Source organism: Chiloscyllium punctatum, chromosome 5, assembly GCF_047496795.1.
Source record: "Chiloscyllium punctatum isolate Juve2018m chromosome 5, sChiPun1.3, whole genome shotgun sequence".
Lineage (NCBI taxonomy): Eukaryota > Metazoa > Chordata > Chondrichthyes > Orectolobiformes > Hemiscylliidae > Chiloscyllium > Chiloscyllium punctatum.
In genome coordinates this window covers 101,247,059-101,265,554 of record NC_092743.1, presented here as the reverse complement: position 1 = coordinate 101,265,554, position 18,496 = coordinate 101,247,059, and the positions used below count along the sequence as shown (strand labels likewise).

Genomic DNA, 18,496 nt, shown 5'->3' with positions numbered 1-18,496 from the left:
GACAAAATGTTGAGGAACTAGGGGTGGCATGGACAAAGGCACCTCTGATTGTCCTAATGTATATGAGATCTAGGAGGAGAGGAAGAGCTAGTCTTAGCCTGTTTGAGATTTTGTTCGGTAGGCCGCCCAACACAGGAATTGGCCCAAAACCTAAGGTAAGACAGATAACAGGCCACTGTGAGGATCAGATATTGTGTTACTGTATAAAACTCTCTGCACTTTTATCTGAAATACAGAATCAAGTGAAAGCAGCAGTACCCCAACCAGCAGGAGAGAAGCTGCATGATCTAGAACCTGGAGACTGGATTATGGTGAAAGACTTCAGGAGGAAAAACCAGAAGGCGAAGAGGTGGCTGGGACCGTTTCACATGCTCCTTACAACACAGACATCTGTTAAGATTGCAGAAAGAGCCACGTGGATACACGCCAACCATTGCAAGCGTGTAGCTGGGCCTGAGGACAGCGCCGGAATCAATTAAGTGCAAGTAGTGATTAGAAGCCTCATACAAATATGGGGCTGTCCCAGCTCACACTTTTAGCAAGTGCCCTGGTAGGACTATTCGTGAGGACAGGGGCATTTGGGATATAGCCGCAGATGGTAATCTTAACTGAGGGTACTAAGGAGACCTTCACATGTGACCCATGACCATTTAGAAGCCAGGACAACTATAAATGGGATAATAAATATTTATGCAGGGATCCTGCAGCACCGGTGACTGGCATTTAGTAGTAGCCACCATGGCCAAAGGGACACCTGACACGGGAAATAGATATTCTATGATCAAGGTAGGAGGTGATAATATCTAAGACTCAGAAGAGCGAAGAGAGAGTCTGGTGGTGTGGAATAGATAGACCCTTCGCTGACATCTAGAGGCAGGTGAATATCGTGGTACAATTGCACCCCCCCCACCCCCCGAGATGCAGTGCAGAAGGTCCTACAGAAGATAGTAGCACCAGGACATGTCAACCAACCAAACCAGATCATGGACCTAACCCCAAGCAGGGTGGAGAGCATTAATGTCATGCCCGAACCCGGAGGGAGTCGACCGGGGCATGATAGAGAGTCTAAATCGGTAGTGGAATTGGTCCAGCAGGAGATAAATGGTATAAATACGACACCAGTAGGTTGGGAGGTGCGAAGGGCCATTGCTAGATGTGAAGGGAACAGAACATGTGCTTTGTTCCTAATACAACACTGGAGATTAGACATTGGCTATCCTTGTTGGATATGTTTGCACACAGCCCAACTGTGGACCACCGAACCAATCACAGAGAGCTGGCAAGAAATGCTAGCTGTCTGCTTCCATGGGTGGCAACTATCCTGATCCTGATAGGGGGAGCAATTTGGGCAAATCTCACGCCACCACCCGAACTCAAGGCTAACTGTAGTCCCAAGGCTGACACGCTCCTGACCACAGCCTTCCACACAGCAGGGGAGAAACGTATTTGCACCAATCAGGGGAGACTCCACTTGGGGATCTCCCAGTGCTCTACGACACTGTACTTGAACAATGATTCTTGCTCAGCAACTTACGCAAATGGTATGACCATAAACATTGCTTGTTCCTTTATCAATGATGGCGGGTATAATATCGGCCTGTGGAGAGAAAGGGTACCACCACCTTCCCCTGGGATGGAAGGGGTGCTGCTACCCCGCGATACTGTCCATGGGCACAAGTGTTTGTCCAAAGGGCCAGTAAGAAACGCACCTGATGGGCCGTCTCACAGCATTGGAATGGGTACACACTCACAGACCCCTGGACTACATCAGGAGCGAACATTGGGTGGTCCATTCTTTTGGGAGCAAGGACAACGGTGGCAATAAACAAGATTAATGGCCTCACATATAGTGTATTACTGTTAGCAAACAAGACGGAGGAAGGCCAAGCAGTCATTAACACTGAGTTAATGGCAGTTAGGGAAGCAGGGATACAAAATCGATTAGTGCTAGACATATTGACAGCCAAGAGAGGGGGCATCTGCAAAATGTTAGGTACCTCATGCTGTTTTAATATTCCTGATGAGTCCCAAAATATCACTCATGCAATAAATCTTATGAAGGCAGCGATACGACCACCTCCCCAGCAGATGAATCCTGGTTCCGATGGCTCACCTCCCTTTGGGGAGGATGGGGGCATTGGATCCTATACGTCCTACTAGTTGTAGGACTGGTCTTACTCAGTGTTGTGTATAGGAGTCTGCTTGTGTACCTGCCTACACTGCTTACTTAGGAGGGCAGTAGGATACCAAATGGTAAAATCAGTGGCCCCATGGCAGGAAGAGCCAATTGCATGGATCTCACCCTACCATGACGTCGACAAGTATGACGTGTGAACATGGGCTGTGTACAGGACACACCAGAGCAAGTGACGATACCACAACAAAGCAGTGTTTCAGGTAACTGGTGTCAGAGAAAAGGCCTGGTGTTCCCTAAGCATTTTCTGATGTATAGTTATTCTGGCTCTATATTTTTTTTTTGTTGCTGTAGTTGTCATTGTTGTCAACAAGGGGGAAAATGTAATGGAAAATTATCCATTTACTGTGAAATTTGAAAGAGAATGCTTTTCTAAAGTTTAATGCTATGCTGAGCTTTGTAAACAATACTTTGATGAGGTTTGCAGCCAGCTTGTCTCGGTTTGAATTTTGTAAACATCCAACTCTACCTTTAGACAGTTGAACTCAGCGAAAGCTGAAGAACTGTTATGTCCAAGACCAGGGGATGAGAGAACAACAACTTGAGTCTTCGCCAGTCTTTGCCCTTGAGAGCAAAAAACAGTATAAGGCAAGTACCTGAACATTGCCCAGGTACCCCTTACACTGAGACATCTCGCTGAATGTACTGGGGTCAATTCTGCAGAATTTAAATAAAGTTCCTTTCTTTGCTCTTGCTAACAGTTGAGTCAAGTCGATTTAGTTTCCACGACAGGACTTAGTGCAAACTCTTCATGCACTCACAGAGAGTGAATCACCTCAGACTCAGCAAACGAGATTGCTGTTGAGTTTCATTAGGGCGAACAGATTGACAATTAACAATTGGAACACATCCCTGGAAGCTGAACATGAAAAGAGAAAGCATTGGGATCTGGGAGACAACTGCTTATTTGTAGCAGTAAATGGGCATGGTCTAGATTTACATGTGAAGGCATATATGGAAACAAAGTTCTGAGAGTATGGAGCTTGTAATGGAGGTGCAAGTGTTCCCAAATAAAGAGAAACTTGCATTCACAGTTCTTTCCAAGGCTGCTGTCCATCTTAACTTTACAGCCAACTGTACTTTTTAAAAAGTGTAGCTTTATATTGTAATGTCGGAAATCGATTTGTACACATTCGACTCTCCTGCTCCTCGGAAGCTGCCTGACCTGCTGTGCTTTTCCAGTGCCACACTCTAGCAGCTACTGTCCTCACTTCTCCTTGTACCCAGCAAGCTCTGACAAACAGCAATGTGAAAATGGTGTCTTTGTGATACTGGTTAACAGATGAATGCTGGCCAGGACAACGCGATTCCTTGCCCTTCTTTAAAGCACAGCCATGGGCTGTTTTACATGTACCTGAGTCACACAGAGGGCAAGAGAGAGAGGTCAAGAGGTAGACAGGCAGAGGGAACATTTCTGATTCCAATGGATGCAGAACACAAAACATGCCCTTTAGCAAACATGAGAATAAAGCAACATTTCCTCCAGACTGAATGGTCAACATTTTTCTTTAACAACATACAAAATGCCCACCCCAAAGGCGATGCGTATTACCCAGTCCTCCAGTACCTACACATACACTGACTAGCACGGGGTCACGGTAGTGGGAAGAAATTGAAACACTGTTCGATTACACTCTTCCTTACTCAGAGGAAGCTGAGCCCAAGTGTAAACAATTGTTTCTGAAAAATGAAGCACCTCTTTAAAACATTGCTGAAAATGTAGAGAAGCCTTTGGTCCAAGAGGAGGGAGTACTTCAGTGGGATATTAGAGTCATCCTTCTCCTGTTTCTCATAAAGCATACTCAGACGAGCAAATAGAAACATAATTAGATGTCAACTAGCCAGTACACCACTGCAGTTTTCAAAGAAGCTCATTTGTTTACTGGGCCAGAACTGCTTCAATTTCTTAACTCTCCAGAATTCTTCAAGCAAATATGTCCCCTAGCAGTCTTGTTATGGAATGTTGAAGGGCAATTTTTTTTCAATGTACTGAATGATAATGAGTCGGAACTCACCGCCTACAGAGGGTGACAGAATTGGAGGGGATTGTGGATTTCAAAAAAAAAAGGTAATTGGATGGACACTCAGGGAAACAAGCTTGCAGGGCTCTGGGGGTAGAATGGACAAATGGGATTGGATTGCTCAAGCAGGAGTTGATGGACAGAATGGTTTCTCTCCATGCCACAATGACTTGGCATTACACGGATTCACTTTGTTGTTGAACAGACCAATGCTCTGGGACCTGCAGCATCCTTCCAGCCAGCCTAGTCCTGTGTATCGACAGCTGGCTATGAAAGAGGAGGATACTTTAAGGCAAGCAAATACCACGCAAACTCTCAATGTCAAGCACTCCGAGAGTTTTGTTCCCTTTTTTAAAAAAAGGGGCACATTACTCATTAACGTAAGCAATGAAAAGAGGGAGGGAGAGAGGAAGGAAATGAAGGAGGATGGAGGAAAGGACTGTATGTCCTTTTCAGGTCAATCACTATTTCTTTAGTGGTACATCATAACATTACACTGTAAGTAACAACATACTATAAAGTTCAACTCTAAATATACTCCAAACAAGCTACTCTAAACAAGTTACTGTCAACGTATTCCCACTTCATTAGATGTGAAAGATCTTGTAAACTTGTTGTGTTGCCATTCTGCATATCCTAAGAAGATCATTTGAAGGGTATAAAATTTGAGGCACTGAACCAAGGACAAACCAGATGGGATAAATGACCTTTCTTTACAATCAGCGAGGGGGTCACCATCCAAAACTGTGTAAAGCACACTTGACTCAGTCAAAGCAGGAAAAGTGTGTATTATTTATGACGCTTTTTTTTTGCAGCTGCACATGTAGGATGACTGGCTATGGTGTATAATTCCTTCACTTTGTGCTATCAAACATCACAGGCACTGGATGGCACATCTCAAAAATAAATTTGCTGCAGTTAGGTCAGCTGTTGGGAGATGGTGCAATATGTTCTCACATAGCTTGAATGTGTTCTGAAGTGCATGTTGTAGAGCTATATTTTAAAAAAAGATGAACTGAAGCAGCAATATAAATGAATATGCTGAGTGTCCAGTTTGCTACTTCCTTATTTAAGAAGCAGCAGCTTATTTTGTGTAGAGAGCATTGATGTTTGTTAATGCGTCCCAGCAGGTATACTTTTACAAGGCACTAATGCTTAAAATGGTGAGTGGGTAAGATACAAACATCTTGAAAATGACTACATATGAAATATTAAATCTATGGGGAGGAATTGGAAGGGGGAACAAAAAGAGAGAGAGGAGAGAGAGAGAGAGAGAGAAAGAGAGAAAGAGAGAGAGAGAGAGACAGAGAGAGGAGAGAGAGAAAGAGAGACAGAGAGAGAGAGAGAGAGAGACAGAGAGAGAGACAGAGAGAGAGACAGAGAGAGAGACAGAGAGAGAGACAGAGAGAGAGACAGAGAGAGAGACAGAGACAGAGACAGAGAGACAGAGACAGAGAGACAGAGACAGAGAGACAGAGACAGAGAGACAGAGAGACAGAGAGACAGAGAGACAGAGAGACAGAGAGACAGAGAGACAGAGAGACAGAGAGACAGAGAGACAGAGAGACAGAGAGACAGAGAGACAGAGACAGAGAGAATGAGAGAACGAGAGAGCGAGAACAGGCAAGAGGGTGACATAGTGAGAGCTATCTAACATAAGAACAGAAAATACTGGAAATACTTGCCAGGCCTGACAGAATCTGTGGAGAGAGAAACAGAGTTAATGTTTCATGTTCTTTTGAACTTGAGTTTTTTCAGAGCTGTCCCAATGTTTCTTTCTGTGGTTCAGAGACAATTTTATTTGATGTGTCTTTGGACGTTTCATGAAGACTCTTTATGAATGCAAGATGTTGTTGGTGCAAAGGAGGTAACTATTGTAATGGGTAAATGAAACTCCTCGCTATTGAAACAATTTTTAAACTTCTTGCAGATAGTCATTATTTGAAGGCAAAAGTGACTACTGCAGATGCTGGATATTAGACTCAAGAGCATGGTGCTGGAAAAGCACAGCAGGTCAGGCAGCATCCAAGGAGCAGGAAAATCGACGTTTCGGGCAAAAGCCCTTCATCAGGGCTTGACCTGCTGTGCTTTTTCAGCACCATGCTCTTGAATCATTATATGAATCCTAGAAACAAAAACAGAGATTGCTGGAAATACTTGGATGATTTGGCGGGATCTGTGGACAGAAATCAGAGTTAAAATTTCAGGTCCAGTGACCCTTCTTCAGAACCAAGGTTTTTTTTAAACCCTATGCCTATCCGTTGATTTACTGGGCCCTATCCCCTCTATGGTGAAGGCTCTAGATATGCACAGTGTATCTCTAATCTAGTTGGCTCTTGAGTGCTGGACAGTCCCTGGGAAGGGTGGGTGGAGGAGAGCCAAAGCAAACCATCCTTTTCTTTTGAAAAAAAACATAAGATTCAGTGCCAGAAGACTCCCTGGTCTGGACATGGATTTACTAGCATTTTTTTTTCATTCATTTACAGAATGAGGCAGCCACTGGCTAGGCCAGCATTTATTGCCTAACCCTAATTGCCCAGAGGACAGTTAAGAATCAACCACATTGCTGTGGGTCGGGAGTCACATAGGCCAGACCAGGTAGAGATGGCAGTTTCTCTCCCTGAAGGACATTAGTGAACCAAATGTTTTTTCTACCAGTCAACAATGGATTCGTGGTCATCTTTAGACTCTTAATTCCATTTTTTTTTTATTGAATTCAAATTCCACCATATATTTTGGTGGGATTTGAACACAGGGTCCCCAGAATTTTACCTGGGTCTCTAGATTAATAGTCCAGCAATAATATCACTAGGCCATCACCTCCCCCCTCTATGACTGTGCCAAAAGAGCTGACGTAACTGCTGTATTCTGGCAGATTTCTGCACGTGCCATCACACTGAACAGTTGTGGGACATTGAAACAGTATCTCAGTATGGAGTTGAATGCGTGCGAGTCAGGTAAGAGGGTAAGAGTACAGGGAGCGTGGTTAATTGGTCAAGAAGTACAATGGCAAGGCTAGTAGGATGGCAAGGTAGGTGGGTGGGTGGCTTGGCAACTAGTTAAATCAGGGTGAAGGCATGTTAAAGGGTCAGGGAGTTAGCTTAGTGGGGAATGGATGGGGAACATTCGGGTCAGGTCTGATATGGAGCACAGTGGTCAAGGAAGAGAACAAACTGTGGTTAGGAATGGAGAAGCCAGGACTTTGGGGAGTTTTTTGTTTAAAAATCCCTCTAATCTTCTCTGGCTAACTATTCAGGACTTGTTTTGGAAGAGAACTTACTGGGCAATTCCCACATTGTCAGTGTGTCAAGGTCCCAATACACGTCTTTCAGGGAATGTCTGGTTCTGCTCTATTCAGAGATGTGAAGATCAACCGATCCGTTTTCACAACATTGATTAAGGGATAAATACTAGAGTCTAGATTAGAGTGGTGCTGGAAAAGCACAGCAGGTCAGGCTGCATCTGAGGAGCAGGAAAATCGACATTTCGGGCAAAAGCCCTTCGTCAGGAATGGAGGCAGGGAGCATCCAAGGTGGAGAGATAAATGAGAGGGGGGGTGGGGCTGGGAAGAAGGGAGGCAAAGAGTACAATGGGTGGATGGGGGGATCCGAGAGGAGGGTGGAGCAGATAGGTGGGGAGGAAGATTGGCAGGTAGGACAGGTCATGAGGATGGTGCTGAGCTGGAAGTTTGGAACTGGGGGGGGAAAGAGGGGAAAATGAGGAAACTGGTGAAGTCCACATTGACGCCCTGTGGCCCAAAATTTCAACATCCCCCCCACTCTGCCGAGGACAAGCAGGTACTGGGGCCTTCTCCATCGCCACTCCCTCACCACCCGACGCCCGAGGAAGAACACTTCATCTTCTACCTCGGAACACGTCAACCCCAGGGCATCAATGTGGACTTCACCAGTTTCCTCATTTCCCCTTCCCCCAACTCACCCCAGTGCGAACCTTCCAGCTCAGCACTGTCCCACCTGCCAATCTCCCTTCCCACATATCCACTCCACCCTCCCCTCTGACCTATCACCTTCATTCCCACTCCCATTCACCCATTGTACTCTTTGCTACCCTCCCCCACCCTCCTCTCTGACCCATCACCTTCACCCCCACCCCCATTCACCTATTGTACTCTTTGTACCTTCTTCCCAGCCTTACCCCCCCCCCCCCCATTTATCTCTCCACCCTGGAGGCTTCCTGCCGCCATTCGTAATGAAGGGCTTTTGCCCGAAACATCGATTTTCCTGCTCCTCGGATGCTGCCTGATCTGCTGTGCTTTTCCAGCACCACTCTGATCTAAACTCTGGTTTCCAGCATCTGCAGTCCTCACTTTTGCCTAAGGGATAAATATCAGCCAGGTTGATTCCTCTTCCCTCCTCGGAAGCAAAGCCATAAGATTTGTTTGACATCCATTTGCAAGAGAACTTAGGGCCTGTATCACATCCCAAAAAAAGTGAATAAACATTTCCTTGGGAACAGTACTGATGATAAAAGCTTAGCACAGAAAGAGATGATCAAAAAACCTAAGGACACGAGGCTTCCAGTATGGGTGCTGCCCAGGTTGCTTTGGCAATGCGAGAACAGACAGCTGCAAACACTTCACTCCTATGTTGTTAAAAAACAATTACCATAACGTGAAAATGAAACAAATATTGAGCTCGCAAATTTATCTTCAGTAATCATGAAATGTACATTAAAAGGTGATTAGCTTTTACAACCCTTGAGGTTCCAGCACTTCTGTGCACCTGTTATTCCCCTTCTGGCAATTACACACTGAATTCGCAAAAATACCACACTTAAGATTAATTTGTCTTCTTGTCAACTGACTGTTCATGATCAGTTTAAAAAGTAAAAGCCTGCTTCAGAGTCAGGCTGTGATTCTGCTTCAACGTTTCCATGTTGTAGGTGTAAAGTAGCGCAAAGGTTAAACACCAAATGCCACATCGCTTCTCTCTACCCTCCCACTGGAAAGTTACTGCTTCGCAGCTTTCTAAATGCAAAAAGAAAATTAGGACCAGCTTTATTTAGACTCCCTAAGAATCCACAAAGCGACAGAGGTAATGCCAGTAAAGTTCCTGATTCAGCAGGTACAGTGCATATTCTGAAATTTCAGCTTTTCTCTACCTTGCTCTGGCAAGATTTTACTGCCCACAGCTTGATAGCAGGCTGACTGACATTTTCATATCAACATATTTCATACTGAAGAGCTATGAACTGTGAGGAGAATAATGACAGATGGATATGAGTTGGTAGAACGGGCAGACAAGTGGTTGGTGAATTTTAATGGAAGGAAGCGTGCAGTGATACAATTGGGTGGGAAGTACGAGGACAAACAAAACTAAATAAAAGGTTTTAATGATTGTGCATGCAGGATATATGCACATATCGCAGAAAAGGTAGGTTAAGAAGCTGGTCAAAATAGCTTATGGGATCTGGGATGGAATTTTGTTCCCAAGGCAATAGCTTCGGTCAGGGAATTTCTCAAGTCTTCTGAGTCAAGGCAGGTCTGTTATGAATCACATGATGTTTGCTGCAAGGAGATGGGTTTGGGACGAGGCTGGGTCTAATAACCACTAGGTAGCCATGATGGTGAGTCAGTGTTGTGGCAGGCAGGTCAGAAAGCTGCCTGGGCTTTCTGACACTTCATTTCTGTTGTAATAAGTAGTAGTTCTCTCATCAATTAACCCTCACCCCACACACTACATCCCTGACTGCCTTTTCCCATGTTCCCTAATACCCTCCATTCAAATCCTAACTCAGGGCTCCAGCCAATTCCCATGGTCCTCATATTGCCATGCCAGCTCAGGCAGTACCCGTTCAGAAATTGGTAGATGAACACTGTTGAACATGGGTAGATGGCCCTATCCTCACTGAACATACTTGGTAAAAGTCCAGAGCAACAAAAATAAGAGATTCCATTTGGATGAGTGAAGTGAATTGTTGACCTTGCCTGATGGACATCTTTAAGTGGTACCAATACATTTGTTCTTTCTGTGCTCTCCCCTATCAAAATATTGTAATGTTTACTTATGCAAGAATAAGAAAAGTGAGGTGTTGAAGCCTTTGTTATTGATGCTTTGCCAGTCAGATTAACACTTTACAAGGGCATTGGGGACAGCAGTTATATTCAAAGAACATTTCCAAAAGGGTGTTTTTTTTTTCTCCCCAGCAGTTCAAACTTTGTTACAGTTATTAGGAAGCTCATTGGTGATGTACCATAATGCATGTTGGCTGATCGGGAATGTAAAGGGTCAGAGTTGGCACGGAAGGTAGGAGGAGCCAGGGGACTTGAGTGGCTGGGGTCATTCGTAAGACTGATGATGAGAAATGACCATTTAGATTGTTATGGAATGTAGACCATGGTAGGGTGGGGGGGGGTTGGAGGGCGGGTGGGGAGGGGAGGGGAGAGCGGGCAGGAAGGGGAGGGCGGAAGGGCAGGTGGGATGGGGAGGGAGGGCGGGGAGGGCGGGAAGGGGACGGCAAGCAAGACTCACTGGAAGATCCTGATGAATGGGTCTTGCCCGAAAAAAGTCAATTCTCCTGCTCCTTAGGTGCTGCCTGACCTGCTGTGCTTTTCCAGCACCACACTCTCAACTCTGATCTGCAGCATCTGCTGTCCTCACTTTCTCCTTAAAAAGAGGAGATTTGTTGGAGGCTTTCAAGCTCAAGAAGGGTCTGGGTGGAGTGAATAGATAATCTGTTCCTATGGACTCAAGGTTCAGGAACCAGCACTGCTTCCAAGTCACTGGCAAAGGACCAAACAACTATATGAAGTAAAACATTCGTACACAACAGATGGCAAGAATCTGAAACGTGGAGGAGGAACATTCAAACTATGGCTTCGAAAAGGAATTGGCTATGCACTAGAAGACAAAAAAAAAAGAGTACAGCAAAAGGGTGGGGGAGTGGGAGTGAGTTCCTTTTACAGAGAGTAACACAGGCACAACATACCGAGTGGCCTCATTTTAGGGCTGTACCAATTTTAGAAATTCTTTGATGAATTTGATGTGTGCACACCCACATATCACCAACCTCTACTGCTCATCTATCACAGATGCACATGTTCAATTGGAGTTAAAAGTTGACTAGCAGCTACAAAAGAACTGACAAGCATCTCAGAAGCAAACAATTGAAAAAAAACATAGCCTTAAATATAGGTCTCAAGATACACACGTAAACAGGGAATTAAAACTGCAGCCTATGGAGTAGAACATAGGCTGAAATCCTAAGCATAGTCAAGATTTATCCAACATCAAAATGAGTCTTTTTTTTTGGCAAGTTTTGTCAAAAAACACTAAATGTAAAACACAGCTTAGGGAAGAAATTGGATTTAGAAATTGAAGGGAGATGAGAATATCTAGGTTTAAAATTAAGAATTTCAGGCCTGAAGTTCAAGCATTTTTCTGCTCATCAGTTTAAAATATTGTAACATTAAGATAGTGAAGGGAAGCAGATGATTGGAGCATGGAGAAAGCTGGGAAACTACCCCTCAACTTTGTTTTTCAAGTAAACCTAACTGAAAAGAACATTCACCATTCAGAAAAACAAAAATCCCTCATGACATCTATTTTAAATAGGTGATTCCTTACTCAACATTGTACCCTCTGATCCTAAGCTCTTCTGCACAGGAAACAACCTCTTGTATTTACTGTCAAGCCTCTTGAGAATTTTCAATAAGGTCACCTCTTATTCTCCTAAACTCTGATGAGTGCAGATGCAAACTGCTCAATCTCTCCTTATAGAACAGAATTAAGGTTGTGAACCCCCTCTGCATTGCTCCACAAGCCAGTATATCTTTCTTTAGGTCCAAGAACCAAAACTGTTCACAATGGTAGGAGGTATGGTTTGGCTACGGTCTTGGATATGTATTTGCACAATTGCTCTAATGTTTTACTCCTTTCCCTTTGAAATAAAGGCCAACACTCCATTTGCCTTCCCTATTATCCAGCGAACTTGGATGCTTGCTTTTCCTTAAGGTCCTTGATGACCCTTAACACCTTGGCCCTTCTCAGAGCACCTTTCCATGCCACGCTGGGGATGGGACACCTCTCTTTGCTTGATCTAAAATTCCAAACACCACCTTAAGGCTGGGTTATTGAGTTAAATGTATTTCTTGCAATCTGGTTTACTGCATTGGGAGCAGTGAATATAATTGCCTCTACATTGCAAAAACCAAGTGAAGACTGTATGACCCAGCACTTACACATTGTGGAACACTTCAGTTTAACCTCTGAGCTTCTAGGACCTGTCACTTTAATTGTTCACCTTACTTTCCAATGGTCACCTCCTGAACACTGAAGCACGAAGACGAAGATGAAACACACGGCAAACCCAGAGAAAAGCATCTTGCCAGCCTTCTCTACATGCAAGTCAACAACTTCAGACAGTAATTTGCTCCTCATGGTTTCTTTTCATTTGGCGTGTGTTAGCCTTAATCTAATTTTTCTGGCTCTTGCTTAGATCCCATTTACACACACCTTGAGCAAGTGCTTTGTTTGTTTATGACAGTCATTACCACTCCCTTTACCTCTTGTGCCACGAGACCTTGTGAGATTTTATCATACCCCGCCACTCGCCAGGTCTTCACATGTGTTACTCCAATCTCCTGCCACTTTCCACTTGCTCAAACCCTTTTACATTTTTTTCGTCTTTCTTCATATTTTAAGGAAGGCCCTCGATCTGAAATGTTAACTTTATTCCTCCCTCCACAGCTTCCATGTCTGAGTATTTCCAGCATTGACAGTCTACATTTCTGTCTTTACGCTGCTTAGTTGGTGGGATTCAAGATGGTGCCAACACAGAGCGACTCTTTGCGAGCTTTCAACAGCAGATCTTATTCTCACCCTTCTTACAATCGCTCTGCACTTTTAAACCACAACTCTAAGTCTGAAAAAAAATTACTAACAATGTTCTCTTAAATCTACTTGCAGGTTTGAAATGGACCTCTCAATTGTCAAACCTGACACTGATCTTGCTTTTTGTACAAATTCTTTGCAACTGTAACATTGTTTTTCTCACTCTGTCCAATTACCCGATGATCTTTGTATATTATGATCTGCCTGTAATGCACACAAAACTAAAACAAACTTTTCACTGTACTTAGATACATGTCACAACAATGAATCAAATCTAAAAATCGGATTCAGAAGGTTGTCTATTCTAGTCCCACTCCGGAATTCAAGAATACAAACTGAAGTTGACACTCCAGTGCAGTAGTGAGGGAATGCTTCACTCCTGGTGGTGCCATCTTCCAGTGAGGTGGTAAGCTGAAGTCTCATCTACCCTATAAGGAGGGCATAAAAGATCCCATGGCTCATATTTACCCCTCAAATCAACCTTTCAAAGAAAACACAGGTTATCCAGTAATTATCACATTGCTGTTTGAGAGATCTTCTATACACAAATTGGCTATCATGTTGCCTACATTATCTCACTGACTATATTTCCAAAGGCATATAAAACACTTTAGAGACCCTGACTCTGTGAAAGCTGCTATATGGATGGGAAAATTTTTTCTCCTCTTGCTGCACACATAGGAAAAGGCATTACTGCACAGAATAAAGTAGGAAGAGATGGGACACAATTCAAAGGTCAGACACTGGAATTTTTCTTTGGAAAAGCAACTTCAACAATTTAAATTAAAAATCTGAAAATACACACAGGCTCAAAGCAGCAAAACAAAAGGTGAAGCAACGCTTTCTTCAGAACCAAAACCTAAGCATAAATTTTAATGACGATGTTTTCTTTTGACAAAATATAGGACGGAATTTTAATCTGACAACAAAAATCAATAACTTGAATGACAAACCATTTAAAAAGAAAAAGGTGGTTTCTACTTCATTCATGTGATAGTTATAATCTAAAATTAGTTACATTAACTGAATGTATAAACAGTGAAGAAAATGAGAAATCAAGCTAAGGAAACAAAAAGGTGAAAGGGGAAGTAGACTGGGAGAGAAAATGGTTCAGGGTCTGTAATTAAATTGAACATTATCTTCTGTGTATTCCAGGTAATTTTATGCAATAAAGAAAAACAAATCACTCAGCACGCCCACTTTCTATTTTTGCAATGGAATGTCAGCCTTGATGACAGAGTCAGCACTTGTTGGCCCACCACTAATTGCTCTCAGGCAAGTGTTGGTGAAAACTGCAATCCATGTGGTGTACGGACAGTGGAAGGGAGTTCAGAATTGTGACCCAATGACAATGAAGGGACAGGGATATCATTCCAAATCAGATGACGTGTGGGGACAGAAACACAAAGAGAGAGAGAAAGAGAGAGAGAGATGCATTTATTCAGCACCTTTTATGCCTTAGGAAGTACCAAAGCATTTTACAGCCCAGCACTTCTGAAGGGTGGTCACTGCTGTGACATAGGAAACATTTCTGACTGTTGGACTACATGGCGATGTCATTCTGATCAGATTAACTGCCAGTGAAATTGGTTGAGGGAATATCTATGGCCAGGAAACCCAGAATAACTCCCCTCACTCTTCTTAGGAGTGTTGTGGGATTTTGTCTTTTACATCCCCAGAGAGTGCAGATGAGGCATCAATTTAATGTCTTATTGGCGAGTCAACAGGGCCAAATTTGCTACGTCCCGCCATATCTCTAACCTCCTCAGCTCCACATCCCTGGTATACCTGCAGCCTTTCAAATTAACCTGCTCCACCATTGGCAGCCGGGCACTCAATTACTTGCTTAGGCCAGTAGCTCTGGAATTCCAACCAGAAAATCTCTTCTGAGCCTTATCTCCTCTCAAAGTTATTGTACAAAAATTAAGTTCGTGGTATATTGGCATGGATAAAGAATTGCAGGGCTCATAGGAAACAGAATATTGGCATGAATGGGTCAGCAAGATGCAACAATTGAGAGTCCCTGAAGGATCAGTGCAGCACCAAAAAAAATTACAATCTACACTGGTAACTTGAATGAAAGGACCAAACACATCGGTGGGAACTTTGCTGATGATATCAAGATAGATAGTGGATAAGACTCAGAGGGCATGAAGAGTCTGCACAAATGTGTAGCACCTGGAGTCTGATATGGGAAAATATGACCTTGTTATCTTGTTAATCCTTCCAACACACCCCACTCTAGTTTGCGCATAATGGAAAGAAAGTTGGATATTCAATCACCATCGACATTTTCAGGATATAAACTGCACATAAAAAGTACACTTTACCATGGCAACTCTGACACGAAGTGATCAGCAACCCAAGATAAAGGACTTGCATTTGGAAAGACAGGGTTTGATTAGGAACAGTCAGCATGGCTTTGTGAGTAGGAGATCATGCCTCACAAATTTGTTAGAGTTCTTTGATGAAGTGACCAGGAAGGCTGATGAGGGCAGGGTGGTACTGGTAGTCTATATGGATTTCAGTAAAGCCTTTGATAAGGTTACACATGGTAGGCTGCTCTAGAAAGCTAGATCGCATGGAATCCAAGGGATACTGGCAAATTGGATACACAACTGACTTGATGGTAGGAAGCAGAGAGTAATACTGGAAGGATGCTTGTCAGACTGGAGACCTATGACTAGTGGAGTGCCTCAGGGGTCGGTGCTGGGCCCATTGCTGTTTGTTATCTATATCAATGCTTTGGATGAGAATATACAAGGCATGATTAGTAAATTTGCTGATGACACTAAAATAGGAGGTATCATAGACAGTGAGGAAGCTTATCAGAAATTGCAACAGGACCTTGACCAGCTAAAGAAGTGGGCTCAGAAATGGCAAATGGAGTTTAATATAGTTAGGTGTGAGGTCTTGCATTTTGGAAAGGCAAATCAAGGTCAGAGTTTCATGGTGAATAGTAGGGCCTTAAGGAGTGTAGTGGAACAGAGGGACTTTGGAGATCAGGTGCACGGTTCTCTGAAAGTGGAGTCACAGGTAGACAGGGCAGTGAAGGAGGTTTTTGGCACACTGGCCTTCGTCAGTCAAGGCACTGAGTTCAGACGTTAGGAAGTTATGTTGTAGTTGTACAGGATGTTTGTGAGGCTGCACTTAGAGTCTTGTGTACAGTTTTGGTTGCCTTGCTATTGGAAGGATATTATTAAACTGGAAAGAATGCAGAAGAAATTTACAAGGATGTTACCTGAACTCAGTGGTCTGAGTTATAGGCAGAGGTTGGACAAGTTAGGACTTTTTTTTTTGAAGTGCAGGAGACTGAGGGAGGTCCTTACAGAGGCAAGCAGAGGGTGACAACATTTATTCTCTTTCCCAGGAATGGGGAATCAAGGACTACAGGGCATCAGTTTAACGTTACAGGGGAAAGAATAAAAGGGAAGCTGAGGGGCAACTTTTTCTTTTACACAGAGGGTGGTGCGCATATGGAATGAGCTGCCAGTGGAAGTGGTTGAGGTAGGTACATTAAGAATATTGAAACAGCATTTGGACAAATACCTGGACAGGAAAGTTTTAGAAGGATAGAGGTCAAGTGCACGGAAGTGGGGCTAGCACTGATGGACATTTTGGTCACATGGACCAGTTTGGGCCAAAGTCCCAGTAGGACTCAATGATTCTATAACTTCATTGTAGAAAAATCAAGTTAGTAGTTCAAAATCAAAAGAAAAGATAGAACTTGTGGCACTTGTGGAAATACAAGAGAACTATTTCCTCGAACACATTCGGTGGAAATTAGTAACACATACATTGGCTTTCCTGAGTTAGTGAGTGGAGGGAAAATAATAATTAACTATCCTGTTATAAGGTGCACATACACCAACATTAGTCTGCCTACAGTTTAGATACGATTAGATTAGATTAGATTCCCTGCAGTGTGGAAACAGGTCCTTCGGCCCAAAAGGTCCACATGGACCCTCCAAAGGGTAACCCACCCAGACCCATCTCCCTCTGACTAATGCACCTAACACTACGGGCAATTTGGCATGGCCAATTCATCTAACCTGCATATCTTTGGATTGTGGGAGGAAACCGGAGCATCCGGAGGAAACCCACGCAGACACGTGGAGGATGTGCAAACTCCACACAGACAGACGCCCAAGACTAGAATCAAACCTGGAACCCTGGTGCTGTGAGGCTGCAGTGTTAACCACTGAGCCGTTTGATTTAATCTATTTAAAAACACCTTCACCTCCCCAAGAATATTGCTCTTGGCAACAATCAGTGGCAATGGTTGTAAATTATGTCAATTATTTGGGGATTGTATCAATCGCTGGCCATTTTTGTCACCTTTATTGTCTTTTGAGAAGTTTTGGTAAACCACCTTCATCAATTGCTGCAGCACACACAGCGAAGGCAATCCCACAGAGAGGTTAGGGATAGAGTTGCAAGACTTTAACTCCATGAAAATGAAGGAATGATCAAAATACAGTATAGTGTGGGCTTGCTTGCACTCTCACATGCCTGCTGCCTGCAAATGGGGTATTTGAAACAGTTTTCTTGGAGCATTGTAAATCCCAGTGGAAATGTACTGCAATGCAAGTTCTGATGAAAGAGGAAGATTAAAGGAGGGAAGAAAAAAAAAAGAAAAGAAGAGGGAGGAAAATAGGGAACAAACTCCCGGAGTGAAGCAACAATTGTAGGTAATGTTGCTACCTCCAACTAGACACATTGGAAATTTCATCAAGTCACATCAGGCCCAATTATCCTGCCCAAAGCACTTCAATCCTTTTCACATCACCAATATTTTCACAACTAATTAAAATGTGTTCAAAGATCCAAAAATAGAGAAAACAAACCTTTTGTGTTTAAAATGCCCACTGTCATAGTTTTCTCTGATTACTCATTGTGGTAGCCTATGGTTTACTTCTCAATTCCTGGTAGCTGCAGGCTAATTCTGGAGATTGGGCACCAAAACATTAGTAGGAAATGCGATGATCCTAAAGACTTGAACTTACTGAATGACCTGTATTAACCCTAAAGTTCCATTACATTAACTCTGCAACAGGTAGAAATCTATTGGTCCTGAATTGCGATCAATGAACCAATTTGTCATAATGCCGGCTCATTGTATGCAATCAAGTTTTGTACATACCAAAGACTTCATTGTCCTCTTGTGGATCCATGGTTAGGCTTCGTGTCTCGGTGTCACACACAGTCTGAAATAAATTGAAAAAGTAGATGCTTAACAAATGCCATCCCACTTTTCCAGTGGAACAGTCATGCACTTCACTCCACTTTTAAACATACTTTAAAATGATAAAAGTTAAAAATCACACAACAGCAGATTATAGTCCATGTTGGATAATAAACTGGTGATGTGTGATTTTTTTAAACTTTGTACACCCAAGTCCAATACTGACACCTCCACATCAGTAAGA

At 43.3% G+C, this 18,496-nt stretch overlaps 1 protein-coding gene across 4 annotated transcripts in view; it reads right to left on the bottom strand.

The window, feature by feature from the left end:
• LOC140477269 (myelin basic protein-like) overlaps positions 1 to 18,496 on the bottom strand; it is a 184,119-nt gene that overhangs the window by 91,019 nt on the left and 74,604 nt on the right. For all 4 annotated transcript variants that reach the window (XM_072570866.1, XM_072570863.1, XM_072570864.1 and 1 more), the window contains exon 3: positions 18,211 to 18,274. In XM_072570866.1, coding sequence (XP_072426967.1) covers positions 18,211 to 18,274 — 64 coding nt within the window. The remainder of the gene's footprint in view (positions 1 to 18,210; positions 18,275 to 18,496) is intronic.